Source organism: Salvelinus sp. IW2-2015, linkage group LG23 (assembly GCF_002910315.2).
Source record: "Salvelinus sp. IW2-2015 linkage group LG23, ASM291031v2, whole genome shotgun sequence".
NCBI lineage: Eukaryota > Metazoa > Chordata > Actinopteri > Salmoniformes > Salmonidae > Salvelinus > Salvelinus sp. IW2-2015.
In genome coordinates, this window is record NC_036863.1 from 103,239 (window position 1) to 128,226 (window position 24,988).

A 24,988-nucleotide genomic window follows, 5' to 3' on the forward strand; every position below is an offset into this window, starting at 1 on the left:
CGGACTGCCATGTTGTCTTGTGGTTTTGTAATGAATTCTTATCCCGCTTTGAACGTTTGTTCCAGGTAAAAACAGTTATTAAACACGCCAAGTAAAGTGGTCTTCATATTCACTCATAAGAAAAAAATCTGAACGTTTGCTTCTAAATTATGGAATTGCTAACCATCAAATAAATATAACATACTTAGCCTAATAAGATAAGATGTAGATCATGTGTGTTAACCGGTATCACTAACAGGAGAGGCCAAACATTGCATGCACAAGTTCGACAACATCAAATCAATAATTGGAATTGCGTCGCTTATAGTTGAATAGACTTTACATTTAGTTCACATACAGCACGAGCTCCTTACATGAGATAAACAGCGGCCCGGTCCTCGTTTTCAACGTGCTTGTTATAGTTGTCATAGACAGATCGGTTCAGTCCGAGCACACGGCGGCTCTTGTAATCTTCAACCACGGGCAAGATTTCAATAAACATTTTGCAACAATGTTTGTACTTTAATTCGTGCCGAACCCACTATAGACATTCTACAGTTTTGCCTGATTTAAAACCAAAGTGTATCCAATGTACCGGTATTCCATTTCCAGAGCAAGAAAAAAAAAAGTCAAATCTGGCAGAAGGGCTCCAGACGCAACAAGTTGTCAAATACCTAAAAAGCAAATCACATACTCTTTACGCTGGATAGGATATTGTGACGATATCCCCACGCAGAGGTTTCAGAAACCAAGAGGAACAAAGTCAGGTTGATGTTGGTTGATATGACGGATTCCAAGATGAAAGGCGACAATACAGTAAACGACGAAAATGCAACAGTAACTTTCATAGGCTCCGTAGCGACAATCTATTGACAAAAATGCCACTGTAAAGTTGACAACAGGAGATTTCCGGACTCTTGAAAAGTTTAACTAATCCAAATGGAATCGTTGCATTAGTTACTTAACATGTAACTAGTTAATTAAATAGGAGTATAAATCTCGTGTCATTTCTGCAGCCGACGCATCAACAATTATGTCTATCGCCCACTAAAGTTGCTACGCATCTAAAACCTGTTCGCTCCTTGGCAGCCTCCAAAAAAGTATTTTCCCCGTGTTCCACGTCTGAAAGTTGTAACAATTCTGAAAAGAGATCCTTCCCGCCGCTGCTTAAAAAATAATAATATAAACTTCAGTATTAAAAGAGGTACTGAAAAGAAAGGTTTAACAAATGTATAATCGCTTAACAGCGTTTATGTCGTTAAAACACTAATATTGGTCATACAAATGTTGAAAAGTTGCAAACAGACACGAGTGTACATTTACTAAGTCCTTGAAGCATGCCTAGTCGAGTCTCCCTCCCCTGGGATCTCATCGACTGTCTGTCTGTCTACCTGCTGACTGCCTGTCACCGAGGGTGGAGCTGCACTTCCAACAGACGAAAGACGACACCGGGCGCCCTCCAGCTGACAACACTGGTAACAGCCGAGCGTCACTTTACATCTCCTTTAGGATAAGATCCCGGAATGGACCCTTTACCAGTAGGCTGTAGCCCACTTTTGAGGCCTCCATACAAACAAGAACAAGATGCAAGAAATGAAACGCAAAGAACCAATGAATTATATCACATTTTAATCAGAATAATCTTTTAACATTATAAACCAATTATATCATGTCCAGAAGTCAAAAATTATTTAAAAAAATAATTAACGGTTAAAACAGATTTTTTTTGTGGCATTTCAAAATATGTAAAAAGGTAACTTTTTGGTGTCAAACTAAAACAAATGAGGAATAAACATTAAAAGCTACTTGTTCTTTAAGTTAAAATGACAAATTAATCTTGGTATGCATTAATTAATTCCAAGATTAAGCATTCAGAATAAAACTGTCATATGTCAATTAAAATTCTGTAAAGTTATCATATAAATAAGAATAAATTAGAACAGGGCTGAACTATGTACAATGTCCAATATGTGTACTATCAGGAAAATATATATTTCTTTATCAGTGACATACAAGTAACATAGGTAAACGTATTTCAACAAGAAGCTACAGCAAATTCAGACTTGAGCCTGAGTAGCAAAACTGAAAACTTGGGACATCCTGGTCTGACTATGGTCAACATTCTTGCGTGCATGCCACTTCAACCAACAAGTTCAGATCTAAAAGATGAAATTAAAATGTGTACATTAATTTTGTCATGATCCCACTAATCTATTCCTCACCGTTGACATTATTCGTCACTGTGTATTGTTTTATTAAAACGGAGTGGCTGCGGATCAGACTTCTCTGGACCCCTCTTCCCGACAGCTAAAGGTCCCAACAGCTTCTGCGCATGTGCAGGATTCTCTATCTTACGCACAGGCTACTCTAGTGAATGGTGAAGCTTGTTTAATTAAGTTAGATCAAAGCTAAATCAATGTCTGCAAGATCACAACGATAGTATTCTAATAACATAAAACAGAACTGAATATAATAGCATAGTATGATTGACAATGAGAAATGTGAATGGAGTGTGCCACAAAAACCAGCATGTAAAGAAACACATGCATTGAACTTGATACGGATCGTCATCTCTGGGGATCGGGACGGTTACCTACGGATCTGTAGCCTCTGCCTATTTTTTATTTACCAAGGAAAGTCCCATTGAGATATAGAATCTCTTTTACAAGGGACACCTTGCCAAGATAGCAGCAGTAAGGATTGTGCAGAGGTGTAAGTGGATAGTTGTCTTACCAGGAGATTTAGTTTGCTGTCTGGTGCTCGTTCTCCAGGCTGAGGCTGCAGACAGTAACATCATGTAGAACACTGCAGACCTCTGAGTCCACCACCTGGATCTCCTTCACCTTGGTGATGTACTCTGAAGCTTCCTCAGGGCACTGGGGAAATCACAGCATGATCCATCTCCTATTATACAACAGAGTTCATCAGGACCGCTGATGACCATCCACACCATACCTGTTTATTAAGTTGATTACTAAGTCATACGGACTAAGTGTTTTTGCTTTCTCTTTCCACTCACAGTTCTAAATACGCTGGTTTTGTAAATTGTATATCCTCACTGTAAACCAGTCTATACTCTATAGTTGTATGTTTACTGTATTTCTATTGTATAATTATGTATGTTGACTTTGTACATTTCTGTCTATACATTTGTCTATTTCTGGCAGCACCTATTCAAATTCCAGGTATGTGTAAATGTACTTGGCAAATAAAAGTGATTCTGATTCTGATAGATATAGCCTCCATGTGACAGGTTTTTACAAAACTACGCTAGCTTACCTTCTGATAGGCATCCACAGACACAGGTTTGTCCTCCCTCTTCACTGGCTGCTCAGCCACGGGACCACCGACAGTGATGGCTATTCCCTGAGGAGGAACGTTCCCCGGGACTGCTATAATGATGGGCCCGCGTGGAGTCACTGGGTTGGAGTTAAATGAGGAGTCAAGCTGGGAAGAGACATTGACTGTGTGAGGGGAGCTGTGGATGGTGGTGATGGGCTGGGGCCCTGATGATGTAGAGGTGGACAGGACCGGCTGCTGGCGCTCTGGGGTCTCCACTTTGACCATGCGTATTTTGGGGGAATTGTGGTGCAACTCGTCCACTAGCTGGAAGACTGTGTCCAAGTTGACATCACTCTTGTTGGTCTCCTGGGTTTCACTGCTCTGCCAGTCCTGGTTTTGATTGCCAGGATACAGAAAGCCCACAGGACAGTTTGGCTAGAAATGGGATTCAAAATATAAATTTCACAGCTTGAAATTTCAAGCATGAAATGTTGACTCATATGCTCCGCATATTTTCACCCATATGAAATCTAGATCCCACTGGAAAGATTTGCAGACATGCTGCTTTATGGGTAGTCGTTAGATTCCCACCTACCTGGTAATAGCTGTAATGGGAGTATGAGGGAGTTGTCTGGTGGGCACTATGGCAGTCCGAGTCCATTGAGCCTGGAGAGCAGCATTGGCACACTGATGCTGAAAAAAGCAAACACAACCAAGAAGTATATAAATAAACTTCTATGACTGTTTATGAGGAAATCACAGTGTTTCTGTATTAAACTAATGGGTGCTTCCATGGTATGGTATATTATAGTTACCAGGGGAATAGAATCCAGGTCGGTACTGAGCATGGTGAGGGATCAAGCTGTTTGCCAGGCTTTGTGAACCCTGCTGGATGTGCACAGTAGTCGGACTGGACTGCACATTGCAGGAAGTGTCTGAAGGGAACCGGTGGATGACAGATATGGGGATTCCCTTGTCTGTGTAGAAGGTGGTGGGGGAGGGGGCATCCCCATGACCCATGATCCAGCCGCGGGGTGGGATAGGGGTCCGATCATAGTCCTTCATGGGCTGGATTCTGCTTTGGTGGTACTGTTGGTAAGGAGATGGTCGTTTTACCTGACCAACAAACATGGAACCTGTGGAAACATTGAATGACAGCAATATCATGAGTATCATGGCTGAGAAGTTATGGCACAAAAATGTATGTTATTTGAGTAATTTGCTATTAAATTACAGTTGCTACTCGTTTTGGTTTAAAATACAAAGTACAGGTATGATTGACAATTTGAGTGTACCTCTATTATCTACTTTAACTTTCTCCTCACCACCGTCACCATTTGCCATGAGTCGGTGGAAACGATTTGCTGGGGGCCGGCAGTTCACTTCTAGGCCAGCTTCCATCTTCGCCTTGTTTTTGCTTGTCAGCCTCTTAAGATTCACCAGCAGTTCGGGATGATGTTGTTTGAAGTTTGGGTTGTGGAAGTGGTGTTTTATCCCGTCCATCGGAGATGAGACATCATTCTTCTCCGAGCCCCCGGGGCCATGGACCACCTTCCTGAACCCATAAAGATTCAGCTGGCGGTTGAAGCTTGTAAAGTTGGTTGTTTTGAAAAGGTCAGTGGTGTCAAACGTTTGTTTCTGAGGTGACAGCAGCTCTGATTCAAATAGCTGCTGTTCGATTATCAAACCCTCACCACAGGGATCCCAACGTATCGATCGATTTTTGGGGTTATTCACCAAACGCCACAATTTCGCTGGAAAATTGTTGGGATTGATGGGGATGGTGAGGCGTTCCTCTTCGAGCTCCATATTTTCGCCTGTTTGAGAAACAAAAAAAATTACAAAAATCAGTGACAACTTATCAAGTGCATATTCATATCTAATTAAAGTAGCTAGCTAAATAGTATTTTTTTTCTCGATTCAATTGGCAAGCTGCTAGCTAACATCGTTAGCTTAGTAACGTTACTTGTAGCTAACGTTAGCTAGCTCCTCGTTCGTTATCAAAGATGACTAGCTAAAACTGTTATCAAGTACTTTAGCAAGTCAACGGAAATAACGGGAGTTTAAACTACAATGTATATAGCTAAAAATTCATAATATGATTATTTTCTGTAAATGTGTGTAATTATATCTAGTATTGTTTAACACACAATAGCTTGATCAATCTCCCTCAGAACCGTTGAAAGTATTCCCGAACAGTTGTTTTGAATCCGTTCAAATTCCACGAAAAAAAAAACGTTCCAACATCCTCGAGCGTGATGAACCAAAGACGAAGCTCGAGCTATGGACGTTCACGACTTCCGAATTGAGAAAATGTTTCGTTTTATAACACATTCAGAATCAGATTCAATGTATTTGTGGATACACAATTATTACAGTTACGGTTTAATATATTGACACCCTTGCACTTTACGCAGGTTAGCGTTTCTTTTCGACATGAATCTTGTTTTGGAGGCAGCTCTTGCAGAGTGGTCACTGATTTTAAACCTAAGGCTAATAATAATAATAATCCACTCCCAGAAATAAATATAATAATAATAAAATAATAATAAATAAATTATAATACAAATAAATAATCCACCTTCAGAAATAAAAATCATGAAACTCCTGTCAATTGATGAAAGCCTATGTTCCCACTGGGTAGCCAGGCCCACCCAATTAGATTGAGTAACAACAAACAAACAGTACTTTAACACTGTACTTGACTTGGACAGGAGCTCACCCGAACTGAGTACCTGCGCCTCAAAAAATGTCGGCATGAGTTCCTCCACCTCCTGTAGAATATTAGCTCAAAAGTATTGAGCAGTGAGGAGTGCCTGCACCTTGGCTTGACGTTTATTATCTCAATTATTTTCGCCACCTCCCCCAGTAAATATTTTTTTAGAAACTGGACATAATAATTTTAATTGCATGCGTTAGTTTCCAAATTGCATTGTTATTTACTGCAAGGTTGTAATTCCCACGGTATGTCAGTCCTGATTAGCCAATGGGCTTTCATGATTTTGTAACAATATCAGCGCAAGAAAACCCGCCTCGCTGTTTTGCATAAAGAGGAACAGGAAAAGTAGGGGCAACGAGCATCAGACAGGCTTCCAGACGCGGCTTTTGGGAGGGAAGCCTACCATGGCAGCGTCAAGAAACGCAAAGTAAAAGTAGTAGTGGAAAAGGATGGAGACACCTGGAACAAGGAATCCTACATTCCGATGAAAGTGTAATTCCAGGATTAGGGTCGATGAAGAGATGGCTGGAAGCAGGGGCGATTTTAGCATGTAAATCTTGGTGGGGAAACAAACAAAAAAAGAAAGTGGGACGCATGCCAGCAAAGCCACTACACAACACAACACTAAACAATACATTAATTGCACTATAACGGTGACAAACGGTGTCCACAAACTGTTAGGGCCTACATAAAGCTGTCCCAACAGCAGTACCAATATCTTACCACAGCTACGCCTGGTTATCAGTGGAGCCTTGTCTGGCAGCAAAACATTGAATTCAGCCTCATTTACTGCCTTTAAAAAAAACATAGTTGATATGGCTGACTTTCTGAAACAAATGTGGTTTCTAATGACAATTGAGATGTACAAGCTATGGCATAAGGGGACAACAAGCCTATTAGAGGCCATCTGTAATTTCGATTAAGATATTAATGAGCGAGCTAGGACAGATGTAACGTTAGTCAATATAACTATTTGTTTAGTACTTTTGAAATGTACAGCGACAGAATTCAAAACATGGGCTGTTCTTACAGTGTTCTCCCTGTACACCAAATCAAAACCGTAGGATAAATAAACGGGGCTTATAAGCAGGCAATGAAAGCTCTCACAATATTCTATGATTACATTTCTCCAAAACAGGTTATAGGCTACATGTGCACCACCAAGTCAGAACAGTAGGTGAAATTAAGAGGGGTAAATAGACCAAATTATTAGGGTTAGGCACATGGGCTACTAACAGCTTACTACACAACATACACGTAGTATTACTTTGTTAGCTACAGTATACATCTCTCCCTGGCATATTACATCATTAATGCAGCATCATACAAAACATTTTTGGACTCACCTTGTTTTGCTGTGCTCACTTGAACAGGAAGGTGGCGCAGCGGTCCTTTGTGGGCACATTTTATCATGTCTGGCATTCTCTGGATTTATGGTGCTTTCAAAACAACTAGAGGCCGGATTTACAATTCAGAGTTGGATGACCGTTCAAAATGTATTTTCCCAGTCGGAGCTCGTTTATTCCTGACTTCCCATTTGTCTTCAATTTACTGGAGTCAAGTTTTTGCAGTTCCGAGTTAACAGTTGTTTTGGGCGTGTCACAAATCATGCTTCATTGACAGCATGGCCAATGTTGAATGTTTATAATTTTAAACTTGGAAAAGAGTCCCTTAATCCCAGATTTGGGACCACACAGCCACTGTCACTGATTCCTTTCAAACCACCTGTTGAATTTGCGATTTCCAACTTGTTATGTTTATGTCCAATGGAGGAGCACCGATACGTTTTATATATAATTTCTCTTCAATATTTCTCTTCATATGACACGGATTAAAAAGGATCTGCCAGTAGATTGTCGACTTGATTCATGATGATGACTGCTAGCTAATATTTCGAAAGTATGACGTTCACATGATCAGTCCAATCAAAGCTACTGTACATGTAATGGGATTTGACGTAATTTTATCTGTGGCCAATGACCTTGAGCCTTCTTGGATGGGCACTTCTAATGTAACTCTATGGCAGCACCCCAAAGTCCTAGAATTTTCAAGGTCTCCTCTTAGACTTGGCGGTGACGTAGTGTCTCCATGAGTGACAGAACACTGAGCCAATCACGGTGCAACGCTCCGTATTTTTTGCTGGCTTGCCCCACCTCCACAGAAAACACTGAGCTAGGCTGAAACACCTGCATTTTGGAGCTGCCTTACTCAAGAAAACAAAAAGAGACCATGTTTGTATGCAGCTTTATTAACGCAATGATATATATTATTTTTTACATTGTTTGCAAACTGATATGTGACACGTATTAATGACAAAATAACATGCAAAACAGGCAAGCCCCAAGCCCCACACCTGCTCTGAATGACGGGTCGACTCTGGCTGGAAGTAGGTTATGTATTTTCTGATGAAGCTAGCAGTAATGAGGAGGATTGAAGTCAGGTACGAACAGAATGAGCCGTAATCCAATAGCTCTGGAGGTAAATTGGAAGTGAATGAGGATTAATTACCTGAGGGGGCAGGTGTGGTGAAGATCTCGGAGCTCAAGCCTCTCGCACCGATGGTCAAGATAAAGAGGATTCTGGTCCAGTAGGAGTGACATTTTTTGGGAAAAAGTGAACCCCTGCCTTTTGGCTGACCCCATATGTGGTGGTTGCCTGCGGGCACTGTCCCCCACAATCCGGGACATGTGGTCAACCTATTTCATCGTGGATAATTGGGTAATATTTGATTGAGAAGTTGCTAAATGATATCACAACCATTATTCACCCACTCAAAAAAGACACAAAAGTTAGTTGTCAATCAAATGTCTATCACTGCACTTTCAACCATTTTCAAAGCACAGCAAAGTTCAAATGGGAATAGATTGTCAGACATTTTGTTTATTGATACAACAGAGTCATGTGCTTCATTTTATTACAGAACCAAAATGACCTGGATTGCAGTTGGAGATTACATTAAAAGTAGGCCTACAATTATGGTGTGAAGTGATCAATGCCGTTCGACATTCTGCACAGATTATTAAAGCAGTTGTGGAGATCTCCACAGACCTGCAGCGACCTATGCATGCTATCTTGAAAATGCACCCTTTATATGATTACCCAATAATAAATATATAGTTACAGTAAACTCAAAATGTTGCCATGGATGTGTTGCTCATTTTAAGGTTGAATGTTACATCACATTTGTAAGATATCCTTAACTTTAGGCTATTTAGGCCTACTGTATTACAAAAGTAATATTGAATTGTGTTTTGTTGACAACAGCAACCAAATATCAACATTTAAAGGAGCTATTGGCTTTATCCCATTATATAACTTGTATTTTAGGTTGAGTTGGATACCTGAATCCAACCATATCAACGTGCAGACAAGTTAATAGGCTATTTAGTGTATTACACAAGGAATGTTAAATTGTGTTTGGTTGACAATATAACCAAAAATCTATATTTGAAGGAGATTTATCTTCTGCTTTGATAGTTCCATCCACCAACAATCTAAGATAAAGAATAGGACTAAATCAAAATCAGACTCTAAATGCACTTTATTTAAAGTTAGGTTTTTGTCCTATTCTTTAACTGAGATTTTTTGGTTGAGATGGAGACATGCATCTAACATCAATTATTCATTTGTAGACAAACTGGAATTAATTTTGCCAGACTATGTCAGTAGCACAGATGGAACTATCTCCTTCAAATGTTGCTATATGGTTGCATTGACAACCAAGCACAATTCAATATTACTAAAAAAAAAAAAATATTTCACCTTTATTTAACCAGGTAGGCCAGTTGAGAACAAGTTCTCATTTACAACTGCGACCTGACCAAGATAAAGCAAAGCAGTGCGACAAAAACAACAAAAACAAACGTACCGTCAATAACACAATAGAAAAATCTGTATACAGTGTGTGCAAATGAAGTAAGGAGGAAAGGCAATAAATAGGCCGTAGTGGCGAAGTAATTACAATTTAGCAATTAACACTGGAGTGATAGATGTGCAGATGAGGAAGAGCAAGTAGAGATACTGGTGTGCAAAAGAGCAGAAAATATTATTACATATTATTATTAAATATTATTACATTTGAAATCAACCAGAGCTTGAAAACCTAGGCCTATTGTATTGTCTATTTTTAGTTTAATTCTGGGTTGAATTGAAACAATAGCTGTTGATGACTTCCCAGATGCTATATAGGCCTAAATAGCATCATTGCTGATACTGTATGTTACGAATTCTAGCTACATGTAGGTGGCTAACGTTAGCTAGCTGGCTAACATTAGCTAGGCTAGGGGTTAGGGTTAAGTTTAGGAGTTAGGTTAAAGTGTTAAGGTTAGGGGAAGGGTTAGCTAACATGCTAAGTAGTTGCAAAGTAGCTAAAAATTTGCAGGTAGTTGAAAAGTTGGTAATTAGCTAAAATGCAATAGTTGTCCTTGATGAGATTCAAACTCGCAACCTTTGGGTTGCTAGACATTAGCATTATACGTCTACTCATCCACCCCGACCAATCACCCTACTTTAGTTTTTGCCTTAAGTAACCATCTGTCTTATGTAACCATACCAAATGTATATCATATTAATTTGAGTGTACCGGATTTACTTTTACTATGTTACATATAGTCTATGAGACCAGGCTTCTATATTAGGGGAGTGAAAGGAAGGCCCGGAAACCGTTCAAGACTCCAGCCACCCAAGCCATAGACTGTTCTCTCTACTCGATACCGGTCCCAGTGATGCCAATTTAGCAATCTTATTGCTAGATTTAGCAACATTTCAGACTACCCTGGCAACTTTTTTTTCAAACAGCACCTAGCAACAAATTGAGCTACTTTTAAAAATGTATTTGGAACTTTTAGCAACTTTTGAAAAGTGACTCAAACGCTAAAATGCAYRCATTTYCCCTCTAAATGACACAAAAACGATTTTCTCTGTCACACACTCAGTCACAACACACGTGCCTGGCTGCAAAAGTGCATTGTGAGTGACGTCAGCAGCGGGCGCTCAGCCCGTGCACAGGCAGCAGCAATTTCAGCAAATTGCGAATCATTGTTGGCTGACTGCAGCAGCAGTAGTACGGATTCGACGCGCCAAACCCAATGAATATAGTTGGTCACGAATGTTTGATCTTGAACAGAACTTACAACATCAATCAATATGTCGCAATCAAAATTGTACAGCCAGATGTACAGAAAAGAGTGGGAGTCTGTACCTGAACAAATGTCAAATCATATTTTTTGCCGAGATGGCCAGTCAATTTGAGTAACGTTATTGTGTACTCTACGTAATGACGCAGATTTACGTTATCACGCAATGACATCACAACGTCATTTAGCAACTTTTAGCAACAAACCAACCTGCTTCTATCAACGTACCCTGAAAATTAGTTGGCAACACTGACTGGTCCATTCAGTCTTTCACCAACAGGCTCCTGAACAGCTTCTATCCCCAAGACATAAGAATGCAAAATAGCTAACTAAATAGCTAACTGAATAGCTAACAAAATGGCTACACAGACTACCAGAGTGGACCCTTGTACTTTATTTATTGCTCCCTGGGTGCCTATGACATCGATTAAGGCAACCTCCCACATCTCTCTGATTTAGAGAAGTTGAGATAAATGTGGAAGACACATTTTGGGTTGAATGCGTTGTGCAACTGACTAGGTATCCTCTTCGTCATTTGCTCACACACACATAATATGCGTTTCACAGGAGGTTGGTGGCACCTTAACAGGCTCGTGGTAATAATGCTCTGGGCCAGGTATTATTATGAGCCGTTCTCCTCTCAGCAGCCCCCCTGTAAATGCATATACATTTATACTGACTCTACACACCCACTCACATACAATCATTATATATGCTGCTGCTACATATATCTCGATACCTAGTCACCTGACCCTTATACATATCTACCTCAATCACTCCATTATCCCAGTCACCTGAACCTTATACATATCTACCTCTATCACTCCAGTATCCCTGTCACCTGACCCTTATACATATCTACCTCTATCACTCCAGTATCCCTGTCTCCTTACCCCTATACATCTACCTCTATCACCCAGTATCCCAGTCACCTGACCCTTATACATATCTACCTCTATCACTCCAGTATCCTGTTCTCTTACCCCTATACATATTCCTATCTATCACTCAGTATCCAGTCACCTTACCCTTATACATATCTACCTCTATCACTCAGTATCCCTGTCTCCTTACCCCATACAATCTACCTCTATCACTCCAGTATCCCAGTCACCTTACCCCTATACATAGCTACCTATCACGCCAGTATCCCTGTCACCTTACCCTATACATATCTACCTCTATCACTCCAGTATCCAGTCACCTGACCCTTATACATACTTACCTCTATCACTCCAGTATCCCTGTCTCCTTACCCCTATACATATCTACCTCTATCACTCAGTATCCCTGTCACCTGACCCTTATACATTATCTACCTCTAATCACTCCAGTATCCCTGTCTCCTTACCCCTATATATATCTACCTCTATCACTCCAGTATCCCTGTCACTTACCCTTTATACATATCTACTCTCTATCACTCAAATATCCCTGTCAACTTACCCCTATATATATCTACCTCTATCACTCCAGTATCCCTGTCACCTGACCCTTATACATATCTACCTCCATCACTCCAGTATCCCAGTCACCTTAGCCCTATATATATCTACCTCTATCACTCCAGTATCCCTGCACATTGTGAATATGGTACTGCAACTGACTGACCCTGTATACACTGAGTATACAAAACATTAAGAACGTTTGGTCTTTCCATGACATAGACTGACCAGGTGAATCCATGTGAAAGCAATGATCCCTTATTGATGTCACTTGTTAAATCCACTTCAATCAGTGTAGATGAAGGGGAGGAGACAGGTTAAAGATATTACTGAGACATGGATTGAATGGTCAGGAATGGAAATATGGCAGAAGTGGATGCAGAGTTCGAATTAAGTAGCGTGTCGAAAACATTTGGTGAAGACTGAATCGAAAACTGGAACAAAAAGGAAATCGGAGTGGAGGATACGTGTGTAAAATGCTAATGAATCGCTTCTTGTTGGGATGCGTTCGTTGAGTAAGGATGCCATATTTGGGAAACCCGTTTTGATGTGTCAAATGGTGAAGTATGCGCTTGAAGAAGTGGATTCTGTCAGAGTGACCAGGAGGAGTCTTATTTTGATGAATTGTATTTCTGAAGAACCAGAAGAAGATTGCAGTGGGCCTCAAAAGAATCCGGACAACAGAAGATTTAGTGTTTTTGAACTTCGGTATAGAGCACCCGTCAACGGAGATGTTCAGGTTGAATACCTGGAGTGGTTGGAGCCCAGTGTCTGACCCGCTGGGTGAATGGAGGAAAAGAAGAAAGTCTATCGGTCCTGTTTTTTTGTTGTTGATAAAGAACAAATACCTACATTACGCATGTGAAGCTTGGTTATTGTGAGATACGCCATAAGAGTTTTTATCCCCAAACCACTAAGAATTGTAAAGGATTTGGCCATGTTTCAAGTATGTGTAGACGAACAGAGTATACTGAAGAAAGGTGTGCAAAAGGATGACACTGTTGCAATTGTGGTGGAGATCATGATCCTGAGTTCCGGGAGTGCCCTGTAAGGGTGAAGGAAATTGAGGTGGCAAAAGTTAGAGCGGTCAATCGAATCTCCTAAGCAGAGGCGATTTAAAATAATTGAGAAAACAAAGGATGCCAGTGAAAAGATGGTAGTGGATACACCACAGTCTGTAGTAAATGTTTGCTGCCAGACACAAGATACCCTGTGTGTTAAAGTGGATTTTGTTGCGTTCATTTCCACAGTTATAAAATGTACAAATCTCAAAGAAGTCGAATAAACTAGACATTATTGTAGCTGCAGCTGAAGATTTTGGGGATTTTACTTCGGAAGACTTGTAAGGGGTACTGGAGCCGGAAGACCCGACCTCCCAGGTTCCCCTTGAGCCTGTATAGGGATCAGATCAGTTTTATTTATTTTTAACAGAAAGGTTGTTTGAGTAATTTTTTTAATTAAAAAAAAAAAATTTCTTCGTTTTTTGGTAAAATCATATGATCGCCAATATACCATAGAAGAAGACATGGATTCTGTATATGTGCCATTCAGAGGGTGAATGGGCAATAAAAGTATTTAAAAGCCTTTTTTTATTTATTTTAATTTTATTTCACCTTTATTTAAGCAGGTAGGCTAGTTGAGAAGTTCTCATTTACACCTGCGACCTGGCCAAGATAATGCAAAGCAGTTCGACACATACAAACAACACAGAGTTACACATGGAATAAACAAACATACAGTCAATAATACAGTAGAAAAAGTCTATATACAATGTGTGCAAATGAGGTAAGATAAGGGAGGTAAGGCAATAAATAGGCCATGGTGGCAAAGTCATTACAATATAGCAATTAAACACTGGAATGGTAGATGGGGTATGGTAGTAGGTGCCACATGCACTGGTTTGTGATTTTATTTTATTTGAACTGCTGGGTTTTTCATACTCCCTTGTGCATCAAGAATGGTCCACCACCCAAAGGACATCCAGCCAACTTGACACTACCGTTGAAAGCATTGGGGTCAACATGGGCCAGCATCCCTGTGGAACACTTTCGACACCTTGTAGAGTCCATGCCCCAACGAATTGAGGGCAAAAGGGGGATGCAACTCAATATTAGGAAGTTGTTCCTAATGTTAAGTATACTCCTTATACTAACTTACTTTCTTTTTTTCGTATGTTTTATTTCTCGTGTGTTTTTGTTATACCGTATGTTATTTTTTTGTACTACTACGTTATTGATTACAGCATTGTTGGTTTTACGGCTTGCAAGAAAGGCATTTCACTGTGCACGGGAAATTAAAACTCAAAACTAAGCGTCCAAAAAAACTGTGACCCGTCAACCGGAAGTACTTATTTCATCTTGCCAGTTTAAGAGCGGTGAAAATCAAAACAACGCCTTTGAAACGCTTTTATTTGATAGCGTTTACAGATAGAGTTCTCAAATATCAGCTGCTATTTTCTAGATGGCGTTGGAAACTTGTCCTAAGGACCTCCGCCATTTGCGGGCATGTCTTCTGTGCTCTCTTGTGAAGGTAAATACTAGCAAGCTAACGTTAGCAAAGCTGACCATCTGCTTTCTTCAACTGGCAGTGGCATACATTTGTAGACACTAGCTTACTCTGAGAGATTGTCCTAGCTACTTACAATTTATCGAACGAAACGTTTTAAAAAGCGTGCTACTATCTATTTTACGTAACGTTTGCTGAAATGTTTGTGTAACGTGCTAACATGACTAGCTAACCAGTTAGCCATGTGTATTCATTGAATCCATATTTCTCCTGTCCCCACACAGACTATTGACCAGTTTGAATATGATGGCTGTGACAACTGTGAGTCGTACCTTCAGATGAAGGGGAATCGAGAGATGGTCTATGAGTGTACAAGTTCCTCGTTTGATGGGTAAGTTCTCTACTTGTAATTGATGATTTAGTGCCAGTTCTAGACAGCAAGTGTGGGCTAATTGCTAAAGCATTCGATCTCTGTTTACAGGGTCATAGCTCAGATGAGCCCTGAGGACAGCTGGGTGGCTAAGTGGCAAAGAATAAGTAAGTTTGTTGTCATAGTTTATCCTGTTGGTCTATGACTTTCTTTCAAACGTTTCCTTGGAAGTATTTTTTTATTTTACCTTTATTTAACTAGGCAAGTCAGTTAAGAACAAATTATTTTCAATGACGGCCTAGGAACAGTGGGTTAACTGCCTTGTTCAGGGACAAAACGACAGATTTTTACCTTGTCAGCTCGGAGATTCGAACTTGCAAAATTTCGGTTACTAGTCCAACGCTCTAACCACTAGGCTACCTGCTGGCTGGCTATATGCCATTTGGCAGACACTTTTATACAAAGTGACTTAGTCATGCGTGCATACATTTTATATATGGGTGGCCGTGGGAATCAAACACACATGCTCTACCAACTGACCCATACAGGACCACCTATAATGTTCTAGTGCTGTTTTGTATTTCACTTTTCCTGTTCAGGTAACTTCAAGCCTGGTGTCTATGCTGTGACGGTGACAGGGCGGTTACCTCCAGGTATGTCACGTTCAAAGGCAGTGTATATTCTCAACCGTCTACTATAGGAGCCATTGAGAAAATGTTGGCATATGTGTTCAAAAATCAGGAAACAAACTGCAGAATCCTCTTGGGTTCTCAAGCTGCTTTCATTGAATCCCATCCACTGTGTGACCTTTTCTTTCTCTCAATGTTCTTATTTCTGTCCTGCAGGGGTGGTGCGAGAGCTGAAGAGCAGAGGAGTGATCTACAAATCCAGAGACACCGCTGTCAAGACATAAGCCTGATCATTACCTCTCTCTACACGGGGACAGGCGGTCATCTTCAGCACAGCTTCACGGTGCAACAACACATCCATAAACACAGTCTGTGGAGACTGATGTCGTTAATGTTCTGTTTGCCAAACACAAGTGCAAAGTCTGATTTTCATTATGTGTAACATCTCATAGACCTGTCTTGTTTAATTTGGGTAATGTGTCGATTTTTGTTTTCAATGGGATGGGTTCACTCTGCTAGAATAGACATTCTCATATTATGCTATAATTAAAACTTTGAAAAAATTTGTATTTACAAACCCGGAGTGTATTTATCATAATAAACTCTAAAGTTGTTTTTATAAAAAATGTAATCTCTGGCATCGGTCTTCAATGAACTCACTTGACATTACACCCCCCAGTAACAGTATACAATCAATCACACGATGGGGCTGTGTAACTGCAGGTTCCTGAATGAATCTTTTAAAATAATGTATAAGTCCATCGGGTGGCAGTCACGAGCTACATTTAACTGATGTATACTGTACAAAGGTCAGCCATTAAATCAAATCAAATTTTATTAGTCACATACACATGGTTAGCAGATGTTAATGCGAGTGTAGCGAAATGCTTGTGCTTCTAGTTCCGACAATGCAGTAATAACCAACAAGTAATCTAACCTAACAATTCCACAACTACTACCTTATACACACACACAAGTGTAAAGGGATAAAGAATATGGTACATAGAAGATATATGAATGAGTGGTGGTACAGAACGGCATAGGCAAGATGCAGTAGATGGTATAGAGTACGGTATATACATATGAGATGAGTACTGTAGGGTATGTAAACATTATATTAAGTGGCATAGTTTAAAGTGGCTAGTGGTACATGTATTACATAAAGATGGCAAGATGCAGTAGATGATATAGAGTACAGTATATACATATGAGATGGGTAATGTAGGGTATGTAAACATTATATTAAGTGGCATAGTTTAAAGTGGCTAGTGGTACATGTATTACATAAATGACTGAAGGCCATGATTCAATGCGACCGTGCTTTACTGGCAGCGTCATTTTTTGATTGAGCAAACATATAATGCATTTACTGTGAATGGGGTGTCAGCGAACCGGGAAACGCTGCTTTTAATCTGTGTATTGTCGGTAAAGCGCGATCGGATTGAATGTCGTCTTTAATGATAAGTCCCTCGATTGATAGTTGGTACTATTCGTTTAGGTCAGTGCTTTCTCTATCGCTAACAAAGCTGACTGCAAATACAGCTGGCTAGACAGATTGACTTTTTTTTTTTCAATATAAAATCGGGTGAAGAGTATATTTTCTGATCATGAAAGTACTCACAGCCTCCATGACAGTTTTAAATGACATATTTTGAAGCCATTTCACAGGATATGATTTAATTGATGTTCCTGCTTTGTGTGTCAGCTGTTGTTCAGTTCCTGTATTGAGGCTACACTGTGTAGCTCAACAGGCCTTGTTATTAGGAAGTTGCCTCCTGTTGATGGGAATCATAGACAGAGGTCAGCAGTACACTTTACTACTCATATTACATCCTCATGCTCTGTAAACTGGAAGGGGCACTGGGAAATAACATGAAAATAAGGTGATTGCTTTTTTTTTTTTTGCTCAAAGGAATCTTAAAAGAACCTACTTTGAGTGTCTGTCTGCTTGGACAAAGATACTGTCTGCTTGGACAAAGATACTGTCTGCTTGGACAAAGATACTGTCTGCTTGGACAAAGATACTGTCTGCTTATGTCCAAAGATACTGTCTGCTGACATATGACAAGATACTGTCTGCTTGTACAAAGATACTGTCTGCTTGGACAAGATACTGTCTGCTTGACAAAGATTACTGTCTGCTTGGACAAAGATACACTGTCTGCTTGGCCAAAGATACTGTCTGCTTGGACAAAGATACTGTCTGCTTGGACAAAGATACTGTTCTGTTGGACAAAGATACAGTCTGGCGGACAGGACTGTCGACTGGACAAGATACTGTCTGCTTGGCCAATAGATCTGTCTGCTTGGACAAAGATACTGTCTGCTTGGACAAAGATACTGTGCTTCAGAAGTGCAAGGAGGCAGTTTTATGAAGGGGAAAAAACGGTTGAGGTGGATGGTAGCCCGGTGTATTTTTGGGTCAGAAGAACCACATACCCTGTGTCACGTTTGATTGAACACCTTTCCTTCCTCTACACATGACAGACACACCCAATGACACCCAACACAATGGTACCACCTCTTTCCTTCCTCTACACATGACAGACACACCCAATGACACCCAACACAATGGTACCACCAGTGTAAAAATTAAAAAAGCCACTCTAAAATGTGCAGTTTTTTCATTTTTTTTCTTCATTTTTTATTTATTTAACCAGGTAGGCTAGTTGAGAACAAGTTCTCATTTGCAACTGCGACCTGGCCAAGATAATGCATAGCAATTCGACACATACAACAACACAGAGTTACACATGGAATAAACAAAACATACAGTCAATAATACAGTAGAAAAATAAGTCTATATACAATGTGAGCAAATGAGGTGAGATAAGGGAGGTAAAGGCAAAAAAAAAGGCCATGGTGGCGAGGTAAATACAATATAGCAAGTAAAACACTGGAATGGTAGATTTGCAGTGGAAGAATGTGCAAAGTAGAAATATAAATAATGGGGTGCAAAGGAGCAAAATAAATAAATACAGTAGGGGTAGTTGTAGGTGTCATACAACACAATGCCAAAGATGATGTCAAGTTTTGAGGGAGCATCCAATTGGAGCTGTATACATGGCAGTGCCCCTGCTCAGTCATGTGAAATCCATAGATTAGGGCCTAATGAATTTATTTCAATTGACAGATGTCCTTATTATGAACTGTAACTCAACAAAATCTTTGAAATTGTTGCATGTTGCGTTTATATTTTTTTTCGGTATAGATGATATTTCTGTGTTTCTTACACACATCACCAAAACCCCACAGCAAGACTCTTCACTCTCACACTGAGGAGTAAGAAGAGGTCATGGTATGACCTGTAAGAACACAGCATCATTTCCCCCTTTTGAGGATATCATTGTTAGAGATACATGGAATCTATATTACATTTTCAGTTGTTTTGGAACTATAGGGAAACCAGGGAAAACAAAAACAAGTATTTGGATCAAAAATCTGATCACAAATTCAACTTGAAAGATAGTGAAGAATAGGTTAACGATGTACAGTATATAATAAGTTCCCACTGGGCACAAACTGGCTGAATCAACGTTGTTTCAAAGTAATTTGTTAATATATTGCGACGTGGAATCTACGTGGAAAATACTGAACCATTGGATTTGAAAAAAAAAATAAAAATCAACATAAACTGTTGTTTTGAGGGTGAAATTTCAACCACATGATTGTCATCACGGTAAACAATTTCTAACATATACAAACCGTGTATAAAATAGAATGAATTTGTACCTTTGAAACAATGTCAGATCTTCATCATTATATCCACTATCAGAAAATATAAATTATAGGCTGGGCAGCACCTCCTTTATGGAAGTTAATCTACAGCATCGTTTTTGTGTCCCGCCCAGGGTTTTAACAAGCACAAATCTGCTTAGCTTTCATATCGGGTCACTGTCTACTACCAATGTGCTGTCATGACAATGATTATAGATAATAACTAAATAGATGCACCATTGCTATCAAAGTCAATCCAAACGAGTAGGTTTAACAGAGCATATGGAACGTAGCCATACTTTATAAGTCTTATATCATCAATGAGAGGCCTACTGTTTAGGCATATATAGCATTTGCAAAACCATAAACAGCTATTGTTTAAATCCAACCCAGGGTTCAACTAAAAATAGACAATACATATAAGCCTAGTGTTTCAAGCTTTGGACTATCTCAATGTAATCTTCAAGTTAATCATTTATATGTTGGATTCACGTCTCCATCTCAACCAAAAAATCGAAGTTAAAGAATGAATATGACTAAATCAGTTCAAATTTTAAATGCACTTTAAATAAAGTTGGATTTTGATTTAGTCCTATTTATTCTTTAACTTGTGTGGTTGAGATGGAGACGTGAATCCAACATATCAATTATTAATTTAAACAAACTGGAATTATAGACAGACTAAGTCAGTGGCACAAAATATACCTCCTTCAAATGTTGATAATATTATAGTATATGCCATTTAGCAGACGTTTTTATCCAAAGCCACTTACAGTATAATTTTTTTTTTTACAATATATATATTTTTTAACAATAACAACCCTACATCAACAAAAGACAATACATTTTCGCTAACTGTAATTCCGTTAGTTAAGTTCCAACACTCCTTCCATCTTGTGCCTATATCAGTTATTTTTAAGTTTTGATTACAATATTTGTATTTTTTTTTATTCTAAGAGATTGTCAGTTAGATACTAGGTAATATATAGAAAACATTGCAGAAAGCCTATCATATGTGTATTCTTGTCTGAGTTAAATAGGATCGCCTCAACATTGCTTTAATGTCCAAAAGATTTAAGGTTGACATTTTGTGATATAAAACTTTTAAGTTGCATGTAATTGAAAATGTATACATTGGTCAGTCCAAAATTGCTTTTTTAATTCTGTAATGGGAATAATTGGGTTTCCTTTGATGATATTCATCGGAATGCACTCCCAGGAATCCCAGTTCCACAATAAATGTTTGTTTTGTTCGATAAAGTCCATAATTTATGTCCAAATACCTCCTTTTTGTTCGCGCGTTTAGCCCAGTTATCCAAATGCTCAATGCGCGATCGCTTAGTTCAGACGAAAAGTCAAAAAAGTTATATTACAGTTCGTAGAAACATGTCAAACGATGTATAGAATCAATCTTTAGGATGTTTTTATCATAAATCTTCAATAATGTTTCACCCGGACACACACAAAAGGAACGCAGCTACCTCTCACGTGTGCGCACCTGACTGACTTCATGGCATTCTGCCAGACACCTGACTCAAACAGCTCTTATTCTCTCCCCCTTCACAGTAGAAGCCTGAAACAAGGTTCTAAAGACTGTTGACATCTAGTGGAAGCCTTAGGAAGTGCAATATGACCCCATAGACACTGTATATTCGATAGGCAATGACTTGAAAAATCACAAACCTCAGAATTCCCACTTCCTGGTTGGATTTTTTCTCAGGTTTTTGCCTGCCAAATGAGTTATCCAAATTTCTATCCAAATCTACTAATTATATGCATATTCTAGCTTTCGGGCCTGAGTAGCAGGCAGTTTACTCTGGGCACCTTATTATCCAAGCTACTCAATACTGCCCCCCAGTCCCAAAGAAGTTGACATGAAGGTCAGTCAATATAGAACATTTCAAGAACTTTGAAAGTTTCTTCAAGTGCAGTCGCAAAAACCATCAAGTACTATGATGAAACTGTCTCTCGTGAGGGCCGCCACAGGAAAGGAAGACTCAGAGTTACCTCTGCTGCAGAGGATACGTTCATTAGAGTTAACTGCATCTCAGATTGCAGCCCAAATACATTTTTCACAGAGTTCAAGTAACAGACACATTTCAACATCAACTGTTCAGAGGAGACTGCGAGAATCAGGTCTTCATGGTCAAATTGCTGCAAAGAAACCACTACTAAAGGACACCAATAAAAAGAAGAGATTTGCTTGGGCCAAGAAACACGAGCAATGGACATTAGACTGAAGGGAATCTGTCCGAATTTGAGATTTTTGCTTCCAACCGCCGTGTCTTTGTGAGACGCAGAGTAGGTGAACGGATGATCTCCGCATGTGTGGTTACCACCATGAAGCATGAAGGAGGAGGTCTGAGGGTGTGCGGGTGCTTTGCTGGTGACACTGTCAGTGATTTATTTAAAATTCAAGGCACACTTAACCAGCATGGCTACCACAGCATTCTGCAGCGATATGCCATCCCATCTGGTTTGCGCTTAGTGGGACTATCATTTGTTTTTCAACAGGACAATGACCAAAAACACAACTCCAGGATGTGTATGGGCTATTTGACCAAGAAGGAGAGTGATGGAGTGCTGCATCAGATGACCTGGCCTCCACAATTACTGACTTCAACCCAATTGAGATGGTTTGGGATGAGTTGGATCACAGAGTGAAGGAAAAACAGTCAACAAGTGCTCAGCATATGTGGGAACTCCATCAAGACTGTTGGAAAAGCATTCCAGGGGAAGCTGGTTGAGAGAATGCCAAGAGTGTGCAAAGCTGTCATCAAGGCAAAGGGTGGCTACATTGAAGAATCTAAAATCTAAAATATCTTTTGATTTGTTTAACAAATTTTTTGTTACTACATGATTCCATTTATGTTATTTCATAGTCTTGATGTCTTCACTATTATTCTACAATGTAGAAAATAGTTTAAAAAAAACAACAACTGTTGAATGAGTAGGTGTGTCCAAACGTTTGACTGGTACTGTACATGAAAGTAACTTGTTTCTAGGACACACCATTCAAAAGTTATATAGGTCAAATTGCGGGTGTGAAATTGCAGGTCAAATTTACTGAGAACATCATGGATATCACTATTCCGGTACCGGGTGTATTAAAAAATATATATACATATTACGTTTTGTACAAGTTTGAGACTTAGGAATGTAGATGAAGGGTCATGGTGGAAAAACTACGTAAATGGTAATTTCAACATAAGGGAAATGGTTGAAAGTGCAGTGATAACACATTTAGTTAACAAACTAAACGAAAAAGCTGACATTGTTTTCCCATTGGAATTTGGTTGTGCTTTTAAAGCATAGTGATAACACACTGGAAATTCAACAAACTTCTGGCTGTCCTTTTTGAGTAGGTGAATAAAGGTTGAAATCTCATTGATCAACGTCTCAACCCAAATTTCCACTTCAAATCAAATGTTATTTGTCACATGCGCCCAATAGAACAGGTGTAGACCTTACAGTGAAATGCTTCCTGACAAGCCCTGAACCAACAATGCAGTTCAAGAAATAGAATTGATAAAATATTTACTAAATAAAATAAAAAAATGGAATCAATCAAAAAGTAACACAATAACATAACAATAATGAGGCTATATACAGGGGGTACCGGGACTGAGTCAATGTGTGGGGGTACAGGTTAGTATCAGGAGGCTAATTCAGGGGGTACCGTACTGAGTCAATGGTGGGGGGTACAGGTTAGTAATGAGCTATATACAGGGGTACCGGGACTGAGTCAATGTGTGGGGGTACAGGTTAGTAATGAGGCTATATTACAGGGGGTACCGGACTGAGTCAAGTTGGTGTGGGTACAGGTTAGTCATGAGGCTATATTCAGGGGGTACCGGACTGAGTCAATGTGTGGGGGTACAGGTTAGTAATGAGGCTATATACAGGGGCTGAGTGGCTCGGTACGGGACTGAGTCAATGTGTGGGGGTACAGGTTAGTAATGAGCTATATACAGGGGGTACCGGGACTGAGTCAATGTGTGGGGGTACAGGTTAGTAATGAGGCTATATACAGGGGTACCGGGACTGAGTCAATGTGTGGGGGTACAGGTTAGTAATGAGGCTATATACAGGGGGTACCGGTACTGAGTCAATGTGTGGGGGTACAGGTTAGTAATGAGGCTATATACAGGGGGTACCGGACTGAGTCAATGTGTGGGGGTACAGGTTAGTAATGAGGCTATATACAGGGGGTACCGGACTGAGTCAATGTGTGGGGTACAGGTTAGTAATGAGGCTATATACAGGGGGTACCGGTACTGAGTCAATGTGTGGGGTACAGGTTAGTAATGAGGCTATTATACAGGGGTACCGGTACGATCAATGTGTGGGGTACAGGTTAGTATGAGGCTATATACAGGGGGTACCGGACTGAGTCAATGTGTGGGGTACAGGTTAGTAATGAGGCTATATACAGGGGGTACCGGACTGAGTCAATGTGTGGGGTACAGGTTAGTAATGAGGCATATACAGGGGGTACGGTACTGAGTCAATGTGTGGGGGTACAGGTTAGTAATGAGGCTATATACAGGGGTACCGCGGACTGAGTCAATGTGTGGGGGTACAGGTTTAGTAAAGAGGCTATATACAGGGGGTACCGGACTGAGTCAATGTGTGGGGTACAGGTTAGTAATGAGGCTATATACAGGGGGGTACGGGACTGATCAATGTGTGGGGTACAGGTTAGTAATGAGGCTATATACAGGGGTACGGGTACTGAGTCAATGTGTGGGGTACAGGTTAGTAATGAGCTATATACAGGGGGTACCGGGACTGAGTCAATGTGGTGGGTACAGTTAGTAATGAGGCTATATACAGGGGTACCGGACTGAGTCAATGTGTGGGGGTACAGGTTAGTAATGAGGCATATACAGGAGGGGTACCGGTACTGAGTCAATTGTGTGGGGTACAGGTTAGTAATGAGGCTATATACAGGGGTACCGGTTACTGAGTCAATGTGTGTGGGTACAGGTTAGTAATGAGGCTATATACAGGGGTACCGGGACTGAGTCAATGTGTGGGGTACAGTTAGAATGAGGCTATATACGGGGTACAGGTTAGTAATGAGGCATATACGGGGTACCGGGACTGAGTCAATGTGTGGGGTACAGTTAGTAATGAGGCTATATACAGGGGTACCGGACTGAGTCAAATGTGTGGGTACAGGTTAGTAATGAGGCTATATTCAG

At 40.0% G+C, this 24,988-nt stretch overlaps 2 protein-coding genes across 2 annotated transcripts; one reads left to right on the forward strand and one right to left on the reverse strand.

The window, feature by feature from the left end:
• Positions 1–2,567: 2,567 nt before the first annotated feature.
• On the reverse strand, positions 2,568–5,486 carry hsf5 (heat shock transcription factor family member 5). The gene is given in 7 exon segments (XM_023968015.2): positions 2,568–2,741; positions 2,743–2,855; positions 3,259–3,696; positions 3,857–3,954; positions 4,077–4,397; positions 4,557–5,078; positions 5,412–5,486. Coding segments are annotated over 6 exon segments (1,584 nt in total). The 5' UTR covers positions 5,071–5,078; positions 5,412–5,486; the 3' UTR covers positions 2,568–2,641.
• Positions 5,487–14,884: 9,398 nt separating this feature from the next.
• supt4h1 (SPT4 homolog, DSIF elongation factor subunit) lies at positions 14,885–16,695 on the forward strand. The gene is made up of 5 exons (XM_023968337.2): positions 14,885–15,089; positions 15,350–15,456; positions 15,547–15,602; positions 16,035–16,088; positions 16,281–16,695. Exons 1-5 carry the CDS (start codon positions 15,021–15,023, stop codon positions 16,346–16,348), a joined length of 354 nt encoding a protein of 117 aa, XP_023824105.1. The 5' UTR covers positions 14,885–15,020; the 3' UTR covers positions 16,349–16,695.
• The last annotated feature ends 8,293 nt before the right edge of the window (positions 16,696–24,988 follow it).

Excerpts from the sequence above, each read along its gene's own strand:
- supt4h1 (XM_023968337.2), top strand. The coding sequence starts at position 15,021 with ATGGCGTTGGAAACTTGTCCTAAGGACCTCCGCCATTTGCGGGCATGT. Across the intron at positions 15,090-15,349 it reads TTCTGTGCTCTCTTGTGAAG|ACTATTGACCAGTTTGAATA; the intron begins GTAAATACTAGC and ends GTCCCCACACAG. Across the intron at positions 15,457-15,546 it reads ACAAGTTCCTCGTTTGATGG|GGTCATAGCTCAGATGAGCC; the intron begins GTAAGTTCTCTA and ends CTCTGTTTACAG.